Consider the following 27,210-nt stretch of genomic DNA (forward strand, 5'->3'; position numbering starts at 1 on the left):
AAACGTCAGCTTTCCTGCTCCTCTGATGCGGCTTGGCCTGCTGTATTCATCCAGCTCTACACCTTGTTATCGCTGCAAATACTCTTGCCAGCTGATCTGCCCAGGGGTCTGAGTGCACGACCAGGGACTCCATCGCCAGTCACTTTCTGTGGGTTCACCCTTAAGAAGGTCAATCTAACATCTGCGGCAGTGACCAAGGGTACAAGTGCGGCCAGGCATGTTGGGATATGTGATATTGTTTCACTGCCATTTTGGTCAAAGTGAACGTAGAACTCGTTGGGTAGGGATGTCTGCCCACGACTCTGTTCGACTTCACTTTGTAGCCCATCATGTCATGTAAGCCTTGCCACAAACAACAGGTGTCCTTATGGTTGGCCTGGGTCTCAAGATTAGTTTTGGTATTGCCTCTTAGCGTCACTGATGGCCTTGCAAAGGTCTTACCTGGATTTCTTGACTTGTTCATCTCAGACCTGGACTTCAGTAGGGAGTGGATCTTCTGTTTCATCCTTGGTTTCCAGTCATCTACACACTTATAAATGAAGTCTGTAATGGTAGTGACATGCTCATTTAGGTTGGCCACTGAGTTCTTGAACATGGGCAAGTCCACCAACTCTAAGCAGTTCCTTAGAAGCCCATCAGTTTCCTCAGACCAACATTGCACTACTATCTGTGACTAGGTCCTCAAGTTTCAATTTCTGCTTGTAAGCCGGGAGGAGGATCGTAGCATTGTGGTCTGATTTTCCAAAATATGGATGGGGGATGGAGCAGCAGGCATCTTTTATGGTTGTGCAACAACGGCCAAGGATGTTCAGACACTGATGGGACAGCAGACATATTGGTAGAATTTTGGTAGCACATTCTTGAGGTTGGCCTGGTTGAAGTCACCAGCTATGATGAACAAGGCTTTGGGGTATTCCGTTTCGAGACTGTTTGTTTGTAGCATTGTATACTTCATTAAGTACACTCTTCACTTCTGCATGAGGTGGGATGTAGACTGCTGTCGGGAATTGTGAATTGGTGTTAATTTAGATAGGAGAGTTATAGAAAAAACAATCGATAAATAAGGAGAGTTGTAAACCTTAAGGTTAGAAAGAGAGTGGATAACAGGTTGTTTGGTCAGACTACAATCAATTTTTCCAAACAGCTTCAGTGACACTGTCCAAGTAATATATGTGAAACAGTCACTAAATATATTGGTGCAGTGGCTGTTTAAAGTTACTCAAACCGCTGACCATGTATCCTTGTCTCTGCAAGTGAATTATTTTAGTTAATTTAAGAAAGTTGCATTGCCCCTGAAATGATAACTGCTTGCAAAGAGGATTTCTGGTTGCATGACACTTGGTTGCTGAGTCTGTGCAGTGGCTGCTGTGTGTAGCACTTTCCTATCAGATTTGTGCAGTGCTGAGATGTCGTTTTCTTCCCGGGGCAGATGTTTAGCAGCATCGCCTGTAATGTGAGCATCAACCGGAATATACTGACACCTCTTCCACAATTTCACAGGATTTCTCTCCATTGTAAATAGCCTGGCTGCTTAATCACTCTAATCATGGAGATTTGCATCAACACTTGTAATTGCATAAAGGAAAATTAGTCCTAAATTATAGTGTGTGGTAGGGCTATATTTAGAGAGTATGCTTTTTATATAACACTGCAGTGATTCAGTTGTGCTGGAACAAAGGCACTGGACACTGAGGCACAGCCAAAACCCTAATGCATTGAAAGTACTGGTATTAATTGTATACACTGTTGTTGTAACCACATTGCTCTAATTGCTAAAATTCTTATGCATGCAAACCTGTCTGTTTTTCCCTTTAATTTCTTATGATCACATTTATATTGGAAACTGGGCAAACCTGTTACACTGTAGTTATATCCTCCTGTCAGTGGCAGCACTTCCAGTGGTGGGTTGTTGAAATTGTAGGTTGCTAAGTTTGCTTTCAAGGTATTCGTTATAACATGGAGTATGAAATTTAAGAGTTTATGTATGAATTCTGACGTGCGTGATTTAGATCTGTGCACCCTGATCTAATTACCCCTACTTCAACAAAGAATTACACTTAATTGAATCTTCTTGTATGCTGATATACTAATATTAATGGAAATATATGCACTTGTGTTAATGTAACCATACATGTGAATGTTAATGCAACTATTCATGAGTATTAATATAATAGAGAATTTTGAACATGCCAATTATGCAAATTGTACTGGTGAGGACAAAACTAATGTAGAATATTACTTTGTATCGGTCTTCACTCAGGCTGATAGATCAAATTTTAAGCCAAGGTCCTGCTGCTCCCACTGGTGAATGTAAAGGATTGTATGCCACGTTTAGAAGAAGAGCAAGGGAGTTATTCCAATTTCCTAGCCAATATTTATCCTTCACTTCAATGTCACTTTAAAAACAATCACTGGATTGTTTTTTTGTTGAAACCTTGCCATGCATAGATTGGTAAGCCACATCTCTTGCGTTACAATGGTGGCAACAACTCAAAAGTATCTAATTATCTATAAAGCATTTCAGGGTTTACCCCCAGTGTGTCTTAAGTGCACATCTTTCTTTAAAAGCACTTTGGGAAGGAGGTGCAAGAATCGGAATACTCAAAAGAGCGTACAGCTGAGGTCAGTGCCTCTATTCAATTTGACAATAGGAAGGCCACCTTTTAGGAAAACATATCTACTTCCAATTTTTTTATTCTTGTGACTTTTTTTAACAACAGAAACTGGCTGCACATTCCGGTATGGATTATGCTATTATGACAGGTGGTGATGTGGCTCCTATGGGTCGTGAGGGTGTCACGGCCATGCACAAAGTCTTTGACTGGGCATCCACCAGCAGGAGAGGGTGAGTTTGTCATTTTGATTTGGGAGTGTATGAATGTTAGTATGTTAAAGGATGTGTTAATTGCATGTGAATGATGTTGGAGGGAGTATACTGCCTGAAATCTTCTCAATGCCGTAAGGTGCTTGGTTGGTTGCTTTGTACGCAGTGACCTTACAGACTCCGCTACTTTCCACTTAATTTTTATCTGATCTTGATTGGAGATGGATGTTGCTGCTAAGAATCTGCAATACTTGTTTCACGTCATGTTTGCTTCTGGGTTAGATGTAGAATACAAGTAGCCATGTGACCCCCCCCACCAAAAAAAAACGCACGCACCCATCCGCCCACCCCTCACCACTGATGTTGAGGTTTCGCTTTCCCATGCAAGACCTGTGATGTGATAGGAATGTTGCTATGGCAGGGGTCGTGTATCTGTGGCTGTACAAATTTTGGCTGAGATTGCCCAAGCTCATTCCATGTAGCACTCTTGCAACTATCATTCAACAGAGACTTTCATCTGAAACTGAATTTGCCATTTGGTTCATTTGCACCAATGTGCTCACAAATGTGGGTGCCACTTACTGTTTGTTTCCTGGGAGTCCTTTATTCTTGGATCCATGTTCCGAGTGTCAGCACTGTAGGATAATGAGAATTAATTATTTTGGGCTTCTAGGTTTAAATATTTCGTAATGTTTATCTGAAGTCAACGGAATGATCATAAATTGCCTCCTGTGCACAGGCTTTTGCTGTTTGTGGATGAGGCGGACGCGTTCCTTCGAAAGAGAGCAACAGTAAGTGCCCGTGTCATTTATGAAAACTTTATAAATAGAAAGTGTTGCTTGTTTCATGGTCCTGATTAATTTGTGAGCATTTAAAACAAACCCAGTTTTTGTTCCAACCTTTTCTTACCCCCCTCCATCTTGATTTCATAAAATCCCTACAGTGTGGAAACAGGCCCTTCGGCCCAACAAGTCCACACTGACCGTCAGAGCACCCACCTAATCTACACATCCCTGAACACTACGGGCAATTTAGCATGGCCAATCACCTAACCTGCACATCTTTGGACTGTGGGAGGACCCGGAGGAAACCCACGCAAGCACGGGGTGAATGTGCAAACTCCACACAGACAGTTACCCGAGGGTGTAATTGAACCTGGCACTGTGAGGCAGCAGTGCTAACCACTGAGCCACCGTGCCGCCCTCTGTACTCACTAGAGTTTAGAAGAATGATAGGTGATCTCATTGAAACTTATCAGATTCCTAAGGGGCTTGACAGGGTAAATGCTGAGAGAGTGTGTTTCCCCTGTAGGACTAGAGGGTGCAGTCTCAGAATTAAGGGGTTCCAATTTAAGACTGAGATGTGGAATGTCTTTTCTCAATCTGTGTCACAGAGCCGTGAGGGCAAAGTCATTGTGTACGTTTAAGACTGAGATTTTTGATCAGTAGGGGAAATTGTAGGAGTTGGGACGTCATGTTGCAGCTGTACAGAAAGATGGTCGGGTCACTTTTGGAGTACAGTGTACAATTCTGGTTGTCCTGCTATAGGAAGGATATTATTTAATTGGAAAGGATGCAGAAAGGGTTTACAGGCAAGTTACCAGGACTGGAGGGTTTGAGTTACAAGGAAAGGCTGAATAGGCTGAGGCTTTTCTCCTTGGATCATAGGAGGTTGAGGGGTAACCTTATTAGAGGTTTATAAAAGCATTTATCAGGTAAATAGCAATGGTGTTTTCTCTAGGGTAGGGGAGTTCAAAACTAGAGACCATAATTTTAAGGTGAGAGGGGTGAGATTTAAAGGGGACCTGAGGGACGGCATTTTCACATGAGTGGATCATGTGTGGAATAAACTGCCAGAGGAAGTGGTGGATGCAGGTACAATTTTAACATTTAAAAGACATTTGGACAAGGATATGGATCTGAAAGATTTAGAGGGCTATGGACCAAATGCTGGCAAATGGGGCTAGTTTAGTTTGGGAAAACTGGTCTGCATGGATGACCTGGACCAAAGGGTCTGCTCAGTGTGACTCCAAGTGGATACGAGGAATGTTGGATCAGTAATGATCCAATCAAATGGCAGAACAGACTCGAGGGGTTGAACAGCCTATTCCTATTCTTATTTCTTCTGGTCTTAGCATGCACAAGCTGGTTTACTTCTAGTCTCCTCCATTAATCATTGGAAATACACTGGGGAAAAATGTCATTCCTGGATATGTTCCTCTTAAGCTTGAGTTTGGAATATTTGGCTCAGTATAGTGATTTTTGTGTCTGAGCTACTGCTCCTTCTGCTTCGCATCTTGGTTTTGAAATTTTTTTTTTTGAAGTAATAACATTTTGCTGCTTTTCTTTTTCTCAGCCTCTGCTCTGAGCCCTGTTGGGAGCAGCAATGTAGCCCCTTCATCTGCTGCTTTAGAATTGATTGGTTTTCAGTGGTAATGAATTTCACTGCTTGGAGGAAGAAATTGAGCATTACACAGATTAATAATAATAAAGGCACTAGAGAAGAATTAATGTAATTGCGCCCCAGAACTGACTAACTACGTCCACGTTCTATCCTTGTGATCTAGATCAGAGGATGCACTGCAAGCTCAATTGTACTTTTATCTGGGTTAAAACTGGGAAATGTATTACAGTTTTCAACAGCTGCTAATTGTTGCTTATGAAATGGAATATATTTTCTTTCTAACTTGATCTGCTTTTGTAGGAAAAAATTAGCGAAGACCTGAGAGCAACCTTGAATGCATTCCTGTACCGGACAGGGGAGCAGAGTAACAAGTAGGTATTAACCTCAAAATCAGAAGATAATAGGTCATTTGGGAGCCGAAGGACGCAGTTGGACCCTTCATCACAAGATGCCTGTATAACAATTGGACTTAACTGAAATTTTTTGCGTGAGCTGCACTAATAGTGTGGGCAGAGGGCACAAATTAGACGGGCATTGGAAGTAATGTTGAACCTTATAATCTTTGTATGGGTATAGGTGTAGATACAGCCCGCCTCCTAACTGGCAAGACAGGCTTAAGTGGTCTTTTTTTAACAACTGGTGTTGCACACAGCATGTTACATATAGTGCTGGGCATTATAGTTTAAACTGATAGTGCATTTTAAAAATGAAAACCATTTCCAGTCACAGCCTAGATCATTGGAAGTTTTTATCTTAGTCCTGAACCAAAATAATTTATTTGTATTCTTCAACAATATCTCCATTTTGTGGAAGAATTAGATCCTGTGAATATAATAATTTTTAACATATCAACTTTACCAAGGTGACATTTTACTTGTGTAAAGAATAGACTGCAGCAATCTGAGTCCATCATCTATATTTGGTGAGAAATTTTGTTGATTAACCAGTTCAGTTCTATCTTTGATTTTCTGTTTCTTAAAAAAAAGACATCTAGTGGTGTCGCATCCTAGTGCTGTACACAGTATCTATAATTGCTGAATAAATTTGTGGTTCTTGGCCATGTGCTTTTATGATTATTAACTGAGGTCTGAGTGCTAACGCACTTATCAGTTGGAAGCCTTATCAGCGCTTTCCAGATAACCTCTGTCACACTTCCTACTTTTTGATCAACTCCCAGCCTGTTGAGACTGTGTGTTTTTATTTTTAAAAATGGTTGAAGGAAAAATTGTTCTCTAATGAGAAGACTATTACAGTTCAACTGAAAGGAATGAGGTGATTGATAAGCAGCAGCTCATAATTTCAATTTGAAAGATATTTTCTATTTTAAGATTAGTTCTTAGTTGATGTGATTCCTTATCTGTTTTATGAATCGTCTTACTTTATATCTGTAAAATAGCTGCAATCCTGTGGTTCTGCACATGAGATTCTCATTAAGATTTTGAAGCAAGAAAGTGAGAAGGAAATGGCAGTTTTGTTTTGTTCAAAGCCCAAAGAAAATATGCTTTTTTTTTTGCCAGGTATGAATCTGAAGCCCCACATTTGTTGTAAAACATTTCTGGCTATAATTTCATTTTCTTTGTTTTTGTTTTGAAATATAGTAAAAGATGGTAATGCTGGTTGTCTCAAGTGAGTTAAGTCCAGTTTAGGGTGCAGTCTTTTTCTGTTTTTTTTTCCTGTGCCTTCTACTTCTGCACTTCTTTTGATTTTCCTAAAGTCATCACACTCCAGAGATTTCCCCCAGATCAAGTTACTTTATGCTGTTATTTAGCAATTATGGTTCAAACATAAATATTGACTAAATAGTCAAATTTCATTTTTAAAAACCCACAGAAACATAATTAGGTTTCCACTTGCAGTTTAAATTCAATCTGCTGACTGGAAACTTGAAGTTAGGGTTTGCAAGGACAGTTTGAAATACAACTGTGGGGATGTGGGACAAGGGAGATTAGCAAATTGCAGAGGTTGTTGCCATCTATTTACATAAAATGATCAGGCTTTTTTTACAAGGCTTACATGTACATGTGCACATCTATAGTTTTCTAAACACAAGGGTTAGAAACAGTGAAATTGCACGGTATTCGTTCTGTAATACACCTCACAACTTTGAAGTGAAACTGAGCTGTCCACTGTTATCAGTGTGCGCATAAATTCACGAAATTGAATCTTGAAATAAAAAGTGCATGATGGGTGTTCAGTTTCTCTAGGACAGGTCATGGTGATGCATTAAACAGTGCATTAGTTGTGATTGTAAATGATGATTAAACGGTACATATCTCATTTCCTTGTCAAAAATACGGTGAAAAATACTGTTTATTTTTCCCCCCAGCCTTGAAAGAAATGATGAGAATGTGGTGTGGCTTAAAAACCATTCACCAAAAAGACGGGGGAGTGGTGGTGTTTGGTGGACTTCTAGGGAGTAGAAACACTAGACTATACCTGTTGGCAACTAAGCAAAATCAAAATCACTTGCAACATTCTGAGAGAAGGTCAGCACTGACCCTCCAATGAAATGTTCACAATCTGTAAAAAGATATGAATGCACGGAATGATGCAAAGGACCAAGACCCTAGTGTAGAACTTGTATTCCTTCACCACTTTCTTTGAAAGTAAGAGCAATAAATCTGTCCTTCGCAGCATCATTCGTACCTGGAGTTTTGAGAAAAATATACACCACTAAAATCAGTCCAGAAAGTAATAATACTGAGACTTCAGATAGCACCAGGAACGTATCAATCCAGATTTACCAGTGGATTGTTAATTCAATGCTCTGTGCTTGAGAGATCACTCGGAGAAACCAGTGACTGTTTGTACTATTGCAGTCTGTCAAGTTAATTATTTAAACTCTATTTGAGTAGCATTCTTCCCAAGTGTAATTAATTGCTTAATGGTGACTTTGATTTTCAAGACGTGGATTTTGTTCTCTGTTGCAGAATCTTAACTCCTACGCAGGTTGCAGGAGTTCTGTTAAATTAAGGTCCTCAATAGCTGGGGGTGTTGACTTTCTGCTGTAGTGATATTCTCCTTGATTGAGATCAGATCTATTAAGTACGTACAAAGCTGTTCCTGCAGTGAGTCAGCAACTCTATCTACTGTGCAGTTGTGTCGCACAGATCAGGGTGGTGTCTGGCAATGCACTGTTGCATTGACTTCTCTAGCCTCTGTTAGGGCAGAGGTGGAGGCAGTACAATCAGCTGTCAGGTGAAAACAGACCCATGACTGATCACTGATCAGTAACCCCTGCTAGAAGCGTGAGTTTAGATTGACTTCTGCTGTGATGCCCCTCGTTCGGAGAACTGTCATTATTGACTCGGCTTGCAGTTGGAAGTTGCCCTTTTGAATTAGTACTGGAAGGTGATTGGTGCCTGTGCAACCATAACCCTATCAGCAAACGTTACTTTCAGGAAAAAAAACGCTGACAGTGCACATCAAACAAATTTAATGATATTTCTTATCATGAAAAGCGTTCACTTGCCAGGATTCCAAGTTGTGTCTCCGTGTCAGCGTGCAGTAGAAAATATTTACACCTAAAATCGGAACATTAATGTTTTGTTGTATGCCATGTAATTGATTCCTTCAAATTTACATCATTAGCTTTGATAGAACCAACGCTCTACCTATACCTCAAAGACCTCTCTCTTCAAAAAGCAACGTAAGTGTCAAAGAATATCTATAATTATGCCCCTGAGTATTTTCATAGTTAAAGAGGGCAAAATATGAATTTCACATATCCACCATTACACTTTTCAGAATTCCTAGAAGCACAGAATTATTTTTAAACGTTCCTACACAAAGTGACTTTAGGGTAAATTTTCCTGGAAGCTGTTTTTACTGTACCCAAACTCTCATCACCTGAGGATCAGTAACAAATATCTGCGATGGGAGAGTTTCTGGTTAATCAAGCCAGGGCACATCTGTTGTCCGTCCTTGTATCTCTTCTACATTCCATCCTCCTTTAGTATCTTAATATTTGCAGCACATACCAGCTGTTTTCAACTCCATGTACAACCACTTGCACAAATCCACACATCTGACTATTATTATGAATTTGTTTGCTGTAGAAATGATTGAGGTAAAGGATGAATTTGAACCTAGTCTGGGCTCATCAATTTAAGGAAACAAATACGAGGAACATCATGAATTGAGATGAGTAATGATTGCCATGTTTAATGTTTTGCAACAGAACATGTTGCAATGTGCAGCTCATCATACACTTCTGTGACGTACTGGCCACTTGACTCATTACAGCTCATCTGTTTTTCCTAACAGGTTTATGCTGGTGTTGGCTAGCAATCAACCAGAGCAGTTTGACTGGGCCATCAATGATCGTATTGATGAAATTGTTAACTTCGATCTGCCAGGACTAGAAGAGAGGGAGCGACTGGTCAGGCTATATTTTGACAAATATGTCCTGAAACCGGCCACAGAGGGAAAACAGTATGTACTCTTATTTACTTCTAGTGTTTGGCAGTTGTTAGAACATCTTGCTGTCATTTTGCTAATTTTAATTGCCTTATTTCCAGAAATTTCTTTTTATCCTTTATTGCTCCCACTTTAACCGGACTCCCTTCAAGTAACCGACCTGCATTGTATTCGATGCCGACAAAACACCATGGATGCTGGAAAACACAGAGAATGCCAGAGAAACTCCGGTCTGGCAGCAATTCTGGAGTGAAACAGAGTTACTGTTTTCAAGTTCGCTATGAATAGGCAGTTCCGAAGAAGTCGTACCAGACTCAAAACATTAACTCTGTTTCTCTGTCCATAGATGCTGCCAGACCTGCTGAGTTTCTCCAGCGTTCTCCGCATTGTGTTAATGTTGTGACTGGGCTGGCAATTGACGTTGCTTCGAATGAGCAGCATCAGGATGTGCAGATCAGCAGGTCAGCCAGCATTTTCTGTGTCTCGCTCTCCCCAGAAGCCAGGTTCAAATTAGAACTCATGTGAAATTTATCGTGGGCTGCATCTATTAGAGATGGGTGTCCAGTTTCATGATTTACTGAAGATTTATCCGTTTAATCTGAATTCAGAACAGAACACAAAGCCACATGCTTTCTGCTTGTCCCTTTTCTATCTGAAGCATGTTTTGTTTAAATGCTTTTGAAATTTTTTTAAGTCCCGAACATGATGGGCAATAGCCAATGTTGGTGATGGCCAGCAAGGAACTTCCCAGCGTTGAGCAAAAAGTCCTAGTTTCTGACCAAATGTTGAATGGTGAGACGAGATTATCACGAGCGAGTGGTGACAGGCCTCTTTGTATGCATTAGAATCGTTACTATGATATCATCCTTCCTCATTGATAGTTTCCCATTCAAGTTAGAGCGGTAACCTGGCAACTCCAGCTCGCTGCTTGCTTCTCCTGCCCTCCATTAGGCACCACCGTCTCTACTTGCACTTCTCTACTTGGACGGCAACTGGCAGCCAGTTTCCCTCTGCCCAAATGACACGAGATGTGCAGGGCAGTTGCAGACTACTTGTGATTGACTGGGTGTACGCTGGGCTTTAAAGATGTTGCCAGGAATCCACTGGTGGCCAATACTGTGGTGATTGGATGTCAGACAGGCGCATGCATGGGTAATAGAGTGAGTATGGGAAAGTGGCAGGAAAAACCTTGCATGGGCTTATGGAGAGCAACCCTCCATGAAACTCACCAAAAGTAACAGCCAATTTCTGGTAAACCTTACCCCTTGAAATCTCTGCCTAGATAAAGAATATGATGATTTATAATCAGGTTGGCATTGGGAGCTTTGCAGTAAGTGTGGGTGGAGTGTCAGAGCTGGCCTTGATCAATAACAGTGGCAAACGTCCGAGCAAAGCACGTAGACGTTTCAGCCAACTTTCTTGAATATTCATCCTTTTTAAAATTGTGCCTTAGGTTTTATCCTATTGGGCAACAACACTTTTTTAATTTTATAAAAACACAGCAATCATATTTGTGAAAATAAATCATTCTGTTTACAAACTATTTTATCTAAATATTGGTTTTGTACAATCAGATAAATTGACTTGGAGCCTAGACTGATGCTGTGATCCAGTGTATTTGCTGATCGTCTGTCTGAATTCAGTTTCCTTACCGTAGCTCCTATTAAGCCTGTTATGGGTTGTTCCTGTTAAAGTAATACCGGAAAGAATGAACTTTGTTTAAAAGGCTGAAGGCACTGTAGAATGGGAGTCTCTGCACCCAGCTCTTGAAACCACTGCTGTGACCCAAAGTGTAGGATTCAGTGAAGCGCTTGTGCTTATGATTTCACTAGAATATGTTACCAAATATCCAGCTACTCAGTTGACCAGTATAGAATTTGCATTCAATACACACAAAATCACAACTTCCTTGTAATATGTACTGTTAAAGGATCCAGGCTGTGGTTGTCAAAAGAATAAAGGGTCTTTCATTTTATCAATTTAATATAGATTTCAGTGAGTCCCAGGGTAGTACATCATCTCAGTGGGTCAGATGTCTTTTGCAGGAAGTTTGAAAATGTTGGCAGAAGCTTGACATTGAGTTATTGGCTTAACTTGATGTAAACTCTCTGGCAGACACAATCTCTTTCTGTATAACATTAGTGAATTTAGTCCATTCTGTTTATTTCCTTGTACAAATGGCACTTCTTGGCAGCAGATAAGATGATGAGACTTGGACAATAAAATGAGACTGTCACCCATTCAGGTAGACAGATAAACACCTTGGTCTTATTTGAAGAGAAGGGTGGCATTTCTCCTTGTGCCCTGACCAGCCTTTGTTCCTTAATCATTATAAAGAAAACAGATGAACTGATTATTCATTTCATTACTATTTGCGGGACTACCTTGTGCACCAATTTTCCGATGTATTGCCCCACATTGCAGCATTTCTTAAGGTATTGTACTGGCCCTGAAGAGTTTTAGGATAGCTTGATGGTACAATAAGTACTTTATAAATGAGTTGTTCTTAATATAGAGTGTGGTCACTGGATTAAAGTTTTCTGTTCAGACACACAAACTGTATCAAAAACAGAAGTTGCTGGAAAAGTTCAGCAGGTCTGGGCAGCATCTGTGAAGAAAAAAATCAGTTAACATTTTGGGTCTGGTGACCCTTCTTGAGAACTGGAGTTCTGAGGAAGGGTTACTGGACCCAAAATGTTAACTGATTTTTTTTCTTCACAGATGCTGCGCCGACCTGCTGAGCTTTTGCAGCAACTTCTGTTTTTGTTTCTGATTTGTAGCATCCACAGTTCTTTTGGTTTTTATATGAACTGTATCCTTTGGCTAGAGGTATTTTGTCCCAATATCTAATTTTAAACCCAAGCTAGAAGATCACAGGACACGTGAGCATGAGAAATCAAACCTGCCCCAGCATTCAATAAGATCATGGCAGATAATTTCAACTCCTGTTTCATGCCAGCTGCTAAGGACGACTCTAGTTCAAAAATCTGTGTCCTCTTTTAATACATTCAGTATTTGACCTCCGCACCTCTCCGGAGTAGAGAATTTCGGGCATTCACTATCCTCTGACAGAAGCAATTCCTTTGCATCTCGGTTTTAAATGTGACCCCCTTATTCTGTAATGCTTTCCTCTAGTTCGATTGACCCACAAGCAGAAACATCTTCTCAACATCTATTCTGTCAAGCCCCCACAGAATCAATAAAAACATGTTCCTTGAATTGACACTGACCCCAAACAATTCCTTTAAAACCCAGTTTACATCCCTGCAATTTATACGATTCATCAGGGAGTTTGTGTAATGTTAAATATTGCCAAGCCATAATGTTCACATGTCAGGAAGTAAAAGTTTAACCTAGAGAGGCTAATTGGACGTGGACATGTCAATTACAGCACTTGGTGATCATAATCTTGTCCTGTTTCACAGGCGCCTGAAAGTGGCACAGTTTGACTATGGCAAGAAATGCTCTGAGCTTGCTAGAGTGACTGAAGGGATGTCGGGCAGAGAGATTTCCAAACTTGGAGTAGCCTGGCAGGTATGGCTTTTATTTCCATTCTCAGTGTCATTTGAATGGTTAACTCCTGGAAAAAAAGTCGTGCAAACCAACTGCAGCAGGATCAGGAAAGAGATGTGAAAGTGGTTTATTCTCAGTAAATAACATGAATGTTTCCCTTCCCTCAGGGCTGGAAATTTTGTGCAGATTTTCAATGAATCTCTCTTTGACTTTTGTTGGTCAAGCCCTCGGATCCAAATAGTGACATTCTCTGTTTTTTTGGGGGTGAGCAAACAACTAGAGAAATGTCTTATTGATGCTGAGACTATTGACTTCCTCACTTGTTGGAACCACTGGGTATCCCAGCTGCTGGTCTTATTCCAGTTGAGCTTAACTAAAGTCTCTAGGAACCAGTTACCTTAGGAGTCAGTTTTTAAATGCTGTTCTGTTTCAGTGTTTTTGTGCCTGGTTTAGTTGACTGCTTAAGTTCAGTTTTAGTTTTACTTTCACTTTGCATTTTTACTGATTTGAAACGTTGCAGAATTCTGATCAGACTTTGTGAAACTGCATCCCTGGAAGAATTGATTGCTTTCAGGACTTGGATTGTAAATGTTGCTACAATTAGTTGAAGGAGTGAATCAGTTCCCCAATTTTCAATCGCCCCTATCTAAAATAAAAATTTATGTTCTCTTTACATAAGGCAGTACCTCTCTAATTATAGTGTAGGTAACCGTTTTCACCAGAAACAATAAGAAACCAACATAGGGTTTTCTTGAGTGAAAGGAAGAGTAGTTTTTGTTACTTTCCAACCCTGCAAAATATTACTAAGATGCAACATCAGACACATGAACTGTGAAATCCCATGAATGCTTTTTCTTTCTTTTGCTCCCTCTTTCTCATGCATGTTCTCCTAAACACTTATTCACCCTCTATTACCCCCCTCTCTCTTTCACTCTTTCTGTCTGTCTGACACTGTCTCTATTGTCCAGTACAATGTACAATTTATAATGCTTATGGTGTCCTGAGGCATAAGGTTTAACCTGACACCATGGTTGGTTAGTTGATTTCTGGAAACCTCAGCAGTATAGAATATTGCAATTTTTCTGTGTTCTCAGCTTTCTGATGTTTCATTCCAATCACCATTGTCAACGTGTACTTTTTCATCTTGAAGAGATAGAGTTCTTGACCTGTGTTCAGTGCTGCATCCTTAGCTTTATGTTTCTCTGCCAAAAACGGCTCCTTCGGAACCAGCTTGTTGCTGGTTTCCATATCTGAGCTAATTGATAGTTCATCTCCATCATGTGAAAATTCTTATAAAAATATAAATCTCGAAACAAATCTGGAAATTATGAAGGTGTGAGAAGGCAGTTGGTTGTGGTGGTTTGGGAAAATGTTAAACGTTTAATGATAGATAGACAATGGCTAGTATTTAAAGAATTTATGCTTGGTCTTCAAAAACACAGACGTTCCTTTTAAGGCAAAAATGCACCACAGGAGAACTGAGATGCTGTGGCAAACCAGGGGAAAAAATAGTATCAGTTCACGGGGGCGGGGATGCTTAAAAAGTTGTCAAAGTTTGGAATTTTTGAGGATGGAGAGAATTAACAAAAGGGGAATAGAATAGCAAGAATAGTAAAAATCGATTGCAAAAATTGTGGAAGTTCATAAAAAGGAAAGGATCACTAAAGGCAAATTTGTGTTTGTTACAGGCAGCAACAAGGGCACTTTTATAAAGGGAAACTGAGAAATGTCACAAAAGCTTGTATGCCTCCTCACAGAGGAAGATACAAGAAACCCTCCTGAAATAATTAAGGTTCAAGGACAGTAAGAATGAGGAACTGAAATTAGTGTCAGTTTAAAAAAAATAGTACTGGAAAAATTAATGTGACTAAAGTTGAGAAATCCTGGGATCTGAATGGCTGACACCAGACTGATTTCTGGGATGGTGTGATTGTTCTGTAATGAGAGATATAGGAGACTATGTTTGTATTCTCTGGCCTTGAGAAGAATGAGGCAAAAAGGTATTGTTGCCGTAGTCTTACTAGATCAAAGGGCTGCTCTTATTAGAGAGACATGACTGGTGGTGGTTTAATTTGAGGGTCACCATGCCTCATGAGGGGAGAAGTTGCAAAGGAAATTCCTTCATCGTAACCTCATGTGGTGCGGGAATTGAACCCAAGTTGTTGGCATGACTTTGTGTCACAAACCAGCCAACTGAGCCACTGCCACTCCTTCCCATGCCACAGTCAACCCCTCCCCTGCCTCCACCGCAACCTCTCCTTATCTGTTGTCTAACACACGTTAACTGCACCTGTATTTGTAAAGACCCATGGCAGTGTGGTATTTTCTAATCTGGTCACCCTGAAGTTACTGAGTACCAATTCAAATGAAGCTACCATCTGCAGCAGGTGAGATTGAAGCACTGCTTTGGCTGGGGCTGTGGTCAGTTATTCATCACCCTCTTATGTCCTAGACTGATGTGGATGCCCTGAAAGTGGACAAAGCTGCAGGAGATCTCCACCATCCCACCACTTCTGGCTCTGTTTCTGTTTCCTGTTACTGGCACACACAGTCTACAACTCATCCCCATGCTAGTAACCTCATGTTCCACTCTCACTGTGTATAAGGCAGCTGCAGAGTCTGGTAATGTCTTGTGTGTGTGTGTATATATAAAGTAAGCCCAGAGACATGTATAGCTAACTCACAGTGCTTCAACTTGATAGTAGCCTTTGTAAAGTGGGAGACTGATATGAGACAAATGTTGCTGGGGAGGTTTAGTTCTTTTTAAAGAAAGTTTCATTTGCTTCATTATATCTTTACGGTTGCAGCAAATGCTGCTTCTGAGCAGACTAGTGCTCTGATTCGTGAGGCTTGCCTCCGTTCTTTTATCTGCTGCCTGCTAAATGACTTCACATGTGCTATAAATGGCTTTTGTTTTTCCAATTGCACTTCCTATGCCTCATTCCCAAAGGCATTTGCTTTCCCCTGGCGTTCAGTGATTCGATCAGACGGGACTTTTTTTTTTCAGCTTTGTCACTAAATTGGTTTTCGTTGTATGTTCTCTGTCCTGTACGTGTGTATGTTTTGTTTTGGGAGGGAATGTTGGGGTTGGGGAAAAGAAATGGTTTTCCTCACTGTCCTTCCTCACTGTTAAATTGAATATCCTATATAAATACACAGTGGAACTTTCACCCTTTTAGGTATGAACAAGTTTCTAGCTGCTTCTTAGTTTAACAAGATGATGTGTTTAATTGAATCCTTGTTGACACAGAAGCTGGATTATTAACACTTTTCCAACTGTACTGCATTGTTAACACTGTTCCAGTTGTATGTTTACAGCTGACGTTTACTGCATTTGATGGAAACTACTGACAGGTCTGAAAATAGGACATTAAATGTCTTTTGATTTTGAGAGACCTATGTCACTTCCACTTGAGGAATTGCAGCTTTTCAAGTCTGTTAGGCTACGTTTACGTTACTTAGCCACTGTCGCATTTACAGTTGATGCTGCTCTGAATTATAAGTAGATCTAATTGAAATTACTTGTGGAATGAGAGTAACAACTTTATAGGCAAACTGGGTACAATCAAGCTGTGATGTTAACTCCATTGGTCAGGGTTTTTTAAAAAGACAGTGTGCAAGTGCCTTACGAACAGGCCTGAGCAATCATATCTTTTAGCTAATTTAGTTAAATCTAAATTTAGCCACAAGAAATATTATGAAAAATGCTTTAAAATGAAATCTGAGAAAAACACTTCAACTGATGAAGTTGTATTTGAGTGTTACTGGTGGTATTCTTGTAAATTGTGTTGTTGCTATGCTCTGCATGGGAGGAGTAAGAGTACAGAGCTGCATCAAAGCTAAAGCTAGCAAATGACTGACTGGATACTGCCTTCCAAAAGTGGTGATCAGAGTGCAGTGACTTCAGGATTTTGCATTGTTACCCACTTCCCTCATTAAGCGGGAACCTGCAACGATTTTAGCATGCTGCAGACATTAGACAGATTGGCTGCTCATCTGAACAGATGGTGTCGGATCCATAGTGGGGTTAGTTGCTTGACAATGAAGAATTTTTATAGTTTAAAAAGCATGTATGCACATACGCTCATGTTTTTTGCATCATGAAGGTAATAATTTGCATTTATGTGGTGCCTTGGCGTGTTTTCAACACTTCCCAAACACTTGACACTTGGTGTTTGAGATTTCTCATTTATAGGTTATGGCAACAAATAAATAAGTTTAAAGAACTCCCCAACAGAATAAAGTGGAATATTTCTCATCCAACTGAGTATGAAAACAGGGATTTAATTTCATGTCTCATCTGCAAAATAGAACCTCCAACATAGCAATATTTGCTCAGCGCTGCACTGAAGTGTCATCTGGAGGTACAGGAAACATAGCCTTCTCACCCCAGTGAGTGTGCTGTTGCTGAGCCAACCTGCCATTAGTAATGAAAAGGTACAATTTATTGAAAAGCCAAGTACTTCTGTTTGCCTTCTAGAATTCTTTTGAGGAAGTAACAAGCAGGGTAGACCAAGGAGAGCCAATGGATGTTATCTACCTAGACTTCAAGAAGGCCTTTGATAAGGTGCCACACAGGAGGCTGCTGAGTAAGATAAAGGCCCACGGTGTTAGAGGCAAGGTGCTAGCATGGATAGCTCGATGAAGGAACTGTGGGCATTGTGGCTAAGTTTGCAGACGATACAAAGATAGGTGGAGGGACAGGTAGTATTGAGGAGGTGGCAAGGCTTCAGAAGGATTTGTACAGGTTGGGAGAGTGGGCAAAAAAGTGGCAGGTGGAGTACAATGTGGGAAAGTGAGGGGTCATGCACTTTGGTAAGAAGAATAAAAGCATGGACTATTTTCTAAATGGGGAGAAAATTCAGAAGTCTAAAGTACAAAGAGATTTGAGAGTTCTAGCCCAGGATTCTCTCAGGGTAAACTTGCAGGTTGAGTCAGTAGTCAGGAAGGCAAATGCAATGTTGGCATTTATTTTGAGAGGACTTGAATATAAAAGCATGGATATACTACTGAGGCTCTATAAGGCTGTGGTCAGGCCATATTTGGAGTATTGTGTGCAATTTTGGGCCCATATCTCAGGAAGGATGTACTGGCCCTGGAGCGTATTCAGAGGAGGTTCACAAGAATGGTCCCAGGAATGGAAAGCTTAACATATGAGAAACATTTGAGGACTCTGGGACTATACTCATTGGAGTTTGGAAGGATGAGGGGGGATCTAATTGAAACTTAGAATACTGAATTGCCTGGACAAAATGGATGTTGGGAAGATGCTTCCATTGGTAGGAGAGTCTAGGACCTGCGGGCAGAGCCTTCGAGTAAAGGGAAGACCTTTTAGAACAGAGATAAGGAGAAACTTCTTCAGCCAGAGAGTGGTGAATCTATGGAATTCACTGCCACAGAAGGCTGTGGAGGCCAGGTCATTGAGTACATTTAAGACTGAGATAGACAGGTTCTTGATTATCAAGGGTTACAGGGAGAAAGCGGGAGAATGGGGTTGAGGAACTTATCAGCCATGATTGAATGGCGGAGCAGACTCAGTGGGCCAAATGGCCTGATTTCTGCTCCTATGTCTTATGGTCTTCTGACCCAGTTCAAATGACTGCTCAAGAAGATAACTGCCAGTTTTTCTTTTATTCCCTCCTTCAGATAGAAGTAAGCAGCATCTTTGACTCCAATAGCTTTGAGTAATCTGATACCTGAAACAGTCAGGTTCCATGGTACTCTGCTTGAGTAATGTTGAGACTTGGAAAGAATGTTTAACCCGTGAGAGAAATGTATTAACGCATTTGTTTTATTAATTTCGAGTTTTTTTCCATGAAGCATTGTTAATTGATTTTGCTGTCCTATGTTAGGATCTAATTTAAACTGGTTTACTTGATGCACTGGTTTTAATTGGCAACAAATTGATAGCTAATTGATTACTTAAGTAGTCATTATTGTTGGGTGATTTTAATTGTTCATTAATTAGAAAAGAGAAAGTCAGGGGCCACCTTGTAGCTCAGTGGTAGCATCCCCACCCTTGGACCCAGAAGCCCGTGTTCAAGTCCCACCAGCTCCAGAGGTGTGTAACAACATCTCTGAACAGGTTAAATTGGAAAAACAGATTGAATTTTTTAAAAAGACACAAATTCAAAGTGGGCCACGTTTTAAGAATGCGTGTCCAGGACTGCTTGTTTTCACAATGAAGAGCATTGTTTGATTTTAGTTCTGGGAGATTTTGTTTACAGAACAATTAGAACTTAGTACTCAACAATGGATTGCTAATAAAATAGGAAAGCATAGTCACAGCTTGTCCTCCAGAAACCACAATCAGGTGCTGTTATTGTCAGGAATGCTCAACTATAGATCACTAAGAACAACCAGAGTGCCTAAACCACCTTCTGTCGACATTCAGCCACATTACCATCAACAACTGGGTGTCACCATTAACCAAAAACAACTAAACCAGACACATTTGACTAGAACACCAGATCCATTAGAATTCTGCACTGAGTAAATTTACATTTTGATTGCCCAAAAGCTCTTCCACCAAATATAAGATATGCTTTGGGAATGTGGTAGAATACTAATTTCCCTGGATGAATATTACTGCAACAACACTTAAAGCTCAGTGTCATCCACAACAAAGCAGCCTGCTTGTTTAGGACCCAACTACTTCTTTAAATATTCACTGCCTCCACAACCAATGTGTACCACCTATATGACACACTGCAGTTAGTCATCAAGGCTGCTTTAATTGCACCTTCCATGTCCAAGGCCTCTACCTAGAAGGTCCAAGGTAGCAGGCACCTGGGAATGCCATGACCTGCTCATTCCCCTCATCAGCAACGCACCTTCCTAACTTGGAACTAAATTGCCAGTGCTGCTCTGTTGGGTAAATCTCCCTTCCAAACAACACTGTGGGTGTATCTGTAACTAATGGACTGCAGTGATAGTCAGATCACTGGCCTTTCCTCAGGTGACATTAAGGAATGACAGTAAAGATGGCATTGCCAGCAGCACACTTGTCCCATTGACTTTTTTAAATTGCAGGATTGATATAGAATTCCTACAGCGTGGAAACAGGCCCTTCAGCCCAACAAGTCCACACCGAACCTCAGCGCATCCCACCCAGACCCATTCCCCATGACCCACCTAAGCTACACATCCCTAAACACTATGGGCAATTTTAGCATGGCCAATCCACCTAGCCTGCACATCTTTGGACTGTGGGAGGAAACTGGAGCACCCGGAGGAAACCCACACAGACACGGAGAATGTGCAAACTCCACACAGACAGTTGCCTGAGGGTGGAATCGAGCCCAGTTCCCTGGCACTGTGAGGCAGCAGTGCTAACCACTGAGCCATTGTGCTGCCCCTAATGATTAATGATGTGATTAGTAAAGTTTGACTTGATCTCAAAAACATAGGCTCCTTTATATAGTGACTCAACATTACTGCTAAAGAGGAGCTGGATAATCTGTGAGCCAGCCACCTGTGTACACCAGCATTCACTCATTTCAAAGTATTGGAATATTCAGTAGGATTATCAGTGCTCTAACTCCCACTAGTAGGTGTAGGCATTTTCCAAATAATGTCAGCCCATGTAAATTCTGAAATACTGTGCTTATTGCATGGCACATCTGCGTCTAATCACCGTGGGTTCTTGTTCTGATGTCAGCACCAGAATTATTTCTTAGTATCAAAGTACTGATGCATCTCAACATCTGTGTTCTTATAGCCAACATGGGGCAAGAGCGAAAATTAAGTTCACAAATCTGTTTAAAAAGAAATCGCAAAGAGAATAATTTTAACAATGTGACTTGCAGAACAGTTTTTTAAAAAAATACTGGATATGAGTACAATGCAGATGGTTGGACTAGTGATCTGAGGAAAGGGGGTTTAAACTTATGGAATTTAAAGATAATGAGATGCTACTGTGGTGCTTTTGATTACTGTTACTATAAAAATACATTTCAATAATTTGTTAAGCCTCCTCCTAACTCAAATTGCTCCATTCAGTTTTTAATGTATTATTGCATTGTCTGAAGGTGTAATTAAAGCTGTAAATCTGCAGCATTTAGACACTGGCCTTGATGTGATGGATGAGCTAGATTTTCATTGAACAAATTTCAGTGCACGTATTTTGCGCAATGGAACTAAACACTGTTCCAAATGACATGTAGTAGTGTAAATGGACTGCTCGATGAGGTACCGAGCTGTATTCAAAGTTCCTGGTTTGATTTATTTTTGTACTGATTCCACTTAGCATGGCCAGACCATTCAGGCAATGTGTCCGAGGCAGTTGTAGAACTGGCCCCCAACATTAATCACTGCCTAAGGAAAAAGGGAGGAAATGAAAAGCGTTAGAATTAAAGGAAACTTAGTGAATACCAGTCCAGTAAAGCGGCTGTTTCCCAGAGCTTGACTGTTACTCTGTTACTTCAGAGAACTACAGTAGCTCAGTGATTAGCACTACTGCCTCACAGTGCCAGGGACCAATTCTAGCCGTGGGTGACTGTATGGAGTTTGCATGTTCTCCCCATGTCTGCGTGGGTTTCCTGCCATAGTCCAAAGATGTGTAGGTTAGGTGGATTAACCATGGTAAATGTGGGGCTATGGGGATAGAGTGGGGAAGCTGAGTCTTGGCAGGGGGGGAATGTTCTTCGAAGGGTTGGTGCAGACTTGATGGACCGACTGGCCTCTTTCCATACTGTAGGGATTCTGTGATTCTATACTTGTGTCGCCTGGGGGTTGCTAATATCTCACTTGCAGCTGTTTGTGGGCTGATTACATTTTAAGAGGGTGAATAGTCCAACTCACTATTGAACACAGCACCTTGCAATGGACTCTGCCTGCTTACTTTGAAAAAGCATTCCAGAATGGTGGTGTCAGCAAGGTTCAGTGCTCTATATTAATGCCAAGAAAATAAAATAGCTCGCCTCAGACTTTCTACATCGGTTGCTTTCAGCCTGTTTGAAACGAATTGCTTCAAGTTCTTGTGCTTTCACTGACAGTGGAGTAACACTAGTGCTAAATATGGCCAGTCAAATCCATCATCTGATTGCTGTGTCTGAGACCCTTCATGGACTAAACGTTTTTACAAAAGAAAGAAAATTGGGCATAAAATAGCTGCAGTGGTCACCTGGTCACAAATTGAGGCAAGCTTTGAGAGACCCATGTGCAATAAACAAAGCCGTCTGCACTCACCATTTTTATATAAAGATATCAAAACCAAACTTTTGAGTCAGTGTCAAGAATTGTCATCTGTTTTAATTGACAATTTATTATGATTTTTATATACTGGGGATTAAACAGCTTACCTGCCAATTAACTAACATGGAAAGGCAATGAAGCTAGACTTGGGGATACGCACTGAACTATATTTTGACAGCTATTTTTGAGGGTAGAGAGAAGAAAAAAATGTGTTTCCCTGTGTCTGTCTTTCATCTTGGAAGACTACTGCCTGGTTGTAAAACCAAATTGGGAAGCCAACCATTCACCGAGAACTCAAATCTACAAATTGTGCTGCTGTTGAGGATTCACATCAACAGTTAACTAAATGTAGACCCAAGTTGAGAATCTGATACCACGAAGATTCTATTTTATAACTGAGTAACTTTTGTTCTCCCTTTCTGTACCGGGCTTATTCCATTTTAACCTTACTATCTGTGCTTGTGTTTGGTTTTATTTTGGTTTGTTTGGTTAGTAGGTAATAAAATTGCTTTTTTTCACTCAAGAAATCCTTGAGAATTGGCTCCTTTGTTTTCTAGAAAACAATGTTTCACTTAAAGTGTGATAGCTATGTGCTAAAAAGAAACAAAATATTATTTGTGACCAAGCAAAAGGAGCACTAAAGAAAATCTGCAGCAAAATGAACAAAAGCAGGGAATAAAAATCTGATTGTAAAATGCCTACAGAGAATGCTAATATCAGCTTTTTAAATTGACATTAGTTGAGTTTCACTTTTATTGTCCATATGGCTGGTCTAATATGACACCACATACATTCTTGGTAACCTGTATGTTTGTTCTTCCTGTCCTGCAGGCTGCAGCATATGCCTCTGAAGATGGTGTTCTGACTGAGGCAATGATCGATTCCAGGGTGACCGATGCGATTCGGCAACACAAGCAGAAAATGGAATGGCTGAAGAATGAGGGCAGGGAGAAGACTAAAGATGTAGAGCATCTTGTGCCAACCTTTCCAGAAGGCACACTGGTCTGAGTGTCAATCAGAACAACGACTGTACCCTGCAACTGAGCTAAGAACCCTGGAATTGAACTGAACTGCACCAACGTAAAAACATGCTTGAATATGCACTTTGCACTCTTAAGGGGTATTCATCAATGATTGTCCAGTGATATGAACAGCTTTACACATGAGTTCAACCCAGACAGCAGTCAGTTGATTCTCTGTTGGACCTCCAGCTCGCACTCAGCAGATTGTCTGTACATTTTGTAACCGGTAGAAAGCAGCTTGTTAATGAGAGGAGATGTGAAGTGGCATTTCTGTCAGTCTCCGTCTGTCACATCAGCCGTAACATACGTGTCCTGTCATTAACAGGATATTCACTGTTTAGCCTGACCTGGGAAGAGCATGTGATGGTGAACTCTGTGCAATCAAGTATCCATGTGGAGGAAATGTTTTGCGTTTCTGTGGTGTGTTTTGGTTCTGGGTTGCTGTCAGCACTGGGCGTGATCTATAATCTACAGTTGGATTCATCATGTTTGAGACCGAATCCCTTGTTGTCCACCTACCTCAAATATACTTCTGGAAATGAACATTTTCACTCATCTTTCAATAGCGATACCTACAGATTCACTGCCAGGTTACAGTTGTGGTAAAAGTAATTATTGGTTCACAGCTCAGAGGATCACTGAACTGAGTTTTACTGTGAGAAATTGAAACTGCCATTTAATAGTCACTGAACTTCTCAAATAAAGAGGAGTGAGGGCTATCTAGAAAGTCCCAACTCCTTCTGCATTGTTAAGTATAATCCCATACAGTTGTACCATGTTAATGTCATCTGTATAGAATTAAATTAGGCTGATGGCTGAGCCCTTTACATCTGTCCTGTTCATCTCTTCGCCAGTGACCCCACTGAATATCTCATTATGGAATTCTTGTAGGTGGGATTGGGGAGAGATGGCCTTCTTACTTAACCCATTGCACAAACACCAGAACTAAAATCTGAGATTTTTGACAGTAAAACTTGAATAAATTAAACACTAATTTAATGTATCCCATTTCTATCCCAATTCGTTTTAAAAACAGTTATTTTGCAGAAATTTATTTCTATTAAGTGCATTGCTTTCTTTCAAAGTAAAAATTGCAGTCATGCCTCAAAATTCAAATATTCTGTGCACTGACCCAACAGCAGTACTGGTTGCATTGGTTTAGATCTAATTTCCAATGATTTTTACATGGAATAACATGGCCCATAACAACAAGAGGTCTCCTTACTTATTTCTATACCTAAGCCTTGCCCAAAAATTCTCATTCACCCTCTTTCATGTGTCTCTAAACTTAATCTAGTTCATACTGGCTAATTAGTCCCCTTCAATCAGAGAAAGCTTTTGTGATTGCTAACGCCAGTACTAAAGTTGAATGAGGAAAGTCATGTCTTTGTCTCCCTTATAAAGTGAACTTGTACTTTGTCAAAACCTAAAAGCAAGCAGTGAAAGGGCACCTTTAAGATCAATTAAGGGTGGGTAACAAATTTTGGCCTTGCCAGCACTGCTCACTTCCTAGGAACAATGAAAAGCACAGCTATTGTAGTATTTGATCTCCAACTTTACATTTGTGCTATCCACGAGAGTAAGGAAAACATAAAAGGAGAGAACATCAAGACATTCTTCCCAGGCACTTGCAAATAAAAAACAGATGCTTTGTGTGTGCCAAACTATTGACATAAAACAAGAGTATTAATTTCAAATCCGAGAACTCTGTCCTGATGGACCAATAGTTATAGTCCATGGCAAGAGTTGCATGCAGCTGGTACAGATGGGTAGGGGTGTGAAATAGGCAGTGGTTTCCACACTTCCACCCCCATGTCCCTTTGGTTTTCAGTGATGACTGCTGCATTATATTTGTGTATATTGAGCCACAGGCAAAAAGCCTGCTTTGGAATTTGGCTTGTTAATTATTCAATATTGTTCATGATTCTGGTTTCCCTCAAAAAAAAGTCTGAACCCTCTACAGATGTATGGCCCAAATGAGGATTGGCAGCTAGGAGTGTCTATTATGGCCAAGAAAAATCAAATACAGTTTTAGTCATTATGTATAGGTCCTTCGTCTGTCTGCCTGGAATGTTCAGAGTCTCTTCCACAGAGTAGCTACAGAAGTTGAATTGCTCTTAACTGTGAGTGAACTTCATTGAAGTACCAAAATGAGAGTAGCAAGAGTACCTTAAAATATGTTTGGGCAAGGAGGCCAAGTGGGGTTTCTGGTCTGTCATATATATTGAGTAAAACACGAATTGTTGAAATGATTCTGGTGATTTTAGAGTCTGGAAAGCTTGTATTTCCTCATGTACATTGATTTATAAAGTGAACAATTTTTTTAAACATACCATACCATAATATTCCAAACATGGAATGATTTTGATTTGATAAATCCTTTTTTATTGGATTAAATATGTAAATCCTGCTTTATCTAATAAAACAAAAGATAAGCTATTAGAATCAGACACATAGAAAATGGTTTACTTTTGTGAGAAAAGATGAGTTGGTTCTTACTGAAAAGATTCTTGTCACCACTCACAATATTATTAGGTATGGGATCTTTCTTAACTTTGAATGCAGAGGGTTAGATACAGTCGGTTGGGTGGGGCAACGCAAGTTCTCAGACTGCATCTGCTGGTGGTGACCTTAGTTTCATCACCAAATATAATTACATTAGATTTTAATGACTAATTTCTTACAGTGGGCCAACTCTCCTTAGAACTGACTTGGTACCAAGCTCTTAGCATTTAGTACCAAGGACAAGGCATTTCATCCAATAACGTGAGATGCTGTCATGTCAAAATCTAGAGTATCCAATCCCTTATGGCTCAATTACTAGCCTGTGTAAATACAGTTACAACATAGTTATGTTGAAGTAGCCCTTCCCCAAGGGAATCTAAGGCTGTTATTGTTGGTGCTTCATAACTGCAGTCTCCAGTCAGTTCATGGCATGGTTGCCTGTTTCTGTGGCTACAACAATGAAACGATGAACCTGCCATGGCACCTGCAACTTATGGTGAAGCTTTGTTCAGTTTCTCTCACTCAAAATTGTCTTAACATTTATTTCGTGGAATGACTAATGCTGGTCTGATTCTGGGAGGAAGTGGTGTTGCCATTGAAGATCATCTAAACCTCAAAATCAATACTTGCCTGAAAAGTATCATTCCCATATGCCCACCTGTGGGGTGAAGGAAAGTGACAGACCCCTAATTGAAATTTCTCAATAACCTGAGCTCAAGGGCCAATGGATAAGTAAATTTTAGCCAGTTGGCTCTGAATTAGTCTTTGTATCCACCTAAAGAATGGAGAAAATATCCATGGACACATGATGTGCTGTGCAGGGAGCCACTATGTAAAGGTGCCCACTGTCTGAATTTGCTGAAAGCATTGCCATTCAACCCCAAAATTAACAGTAGTCTACATTTATAGTTTCTAATTTTTGGAGGGGTGTAAGTCCCAAGTTTTAAAACAGAGCTATGGAGGTGAGTAGTTATTACACATTACATGGTCTTCAAGAATATGGAGAAAGGAAGGTGGAAGGAATTAGGGATGGCATAGAAAAGAATTGGGCAGGAGGCTGGATGCTGTGCCAACAATAGCAATGCAAAGGGAGGGTAGAACCCACTGGATTTGAGAAGATTGCAGAAAGATGGTGGTATGAAGCTGTGAAGCTTCAGATAAAAATTAGAATTCTAAATGCATTGGGGTGGAATAAATGCAAATATCAGGTGATTTGCAAGCATTTTAATTTGATTGGATATGGGTGCTAAAGTTTGACAGCAGAGGTGTGATGGTGAGTCTGCAATGAGGATGGTAATGAAATCCCTCACGTTTTCTCAAAGCTCCCCC

The 27,210-nt window shown here is 40.4% G+C and overlaps 1 protein-coding gene across 1 annotated transcript in view; it reads left to right on the forward strand.

Annotated features, from left to right (window-relative positions):
- The window catches only part of atad3 (ATPase family AAA domain containing 3), a 46,629-nt gene extending 20,811 nt beyond the window's left edge, over positions 1-25,818 (forward strand). The window contains exons 11-16 of the mRNA XM_020536497.2: positions 2,721-2,845; positions 3,564-3,615; positions 5,528-5,598; positions 9,494-9,661; positions 13,072-13,180; positions 23,186-25,818. Coding sequence (XP_020392086.1) covers positions 2,721-2,845; positions 3,564-3,615; positions 5,528-5,598; positions 9,494-9,661; positions 13,072-13,180; positions 23,186-23,362 — 702 coding nt within the window. The 3' untranslated portion in view covers positions 23,363-25,818. The remainder of the gene's footprint in view (positions 1-2,720; positions 2,846-3,563; positions 3,616-5,527; positions 5,599-9,493; positions 9,662-13,071; positions 13,181-23,185) is intronic.
- The last annotated feature ends 1,392 nt before the right edge of the window (positions 25,819-27,210 follow it).

This window comes from Rhincodon typus, chromosome 31 (assembly GCF_021869965.1).
Source record: "Rhincodon typus isolate 14 chromosome 31, sRhiTyp1.1, whole genome shotgun sequence".
Lineage (NCBI taxonomy): Eukaryota > Metazoa > Chordata > Chondrichthyes > Orectolobiformes > Rhincodontidae > Rhincodon > Rhincodon typus.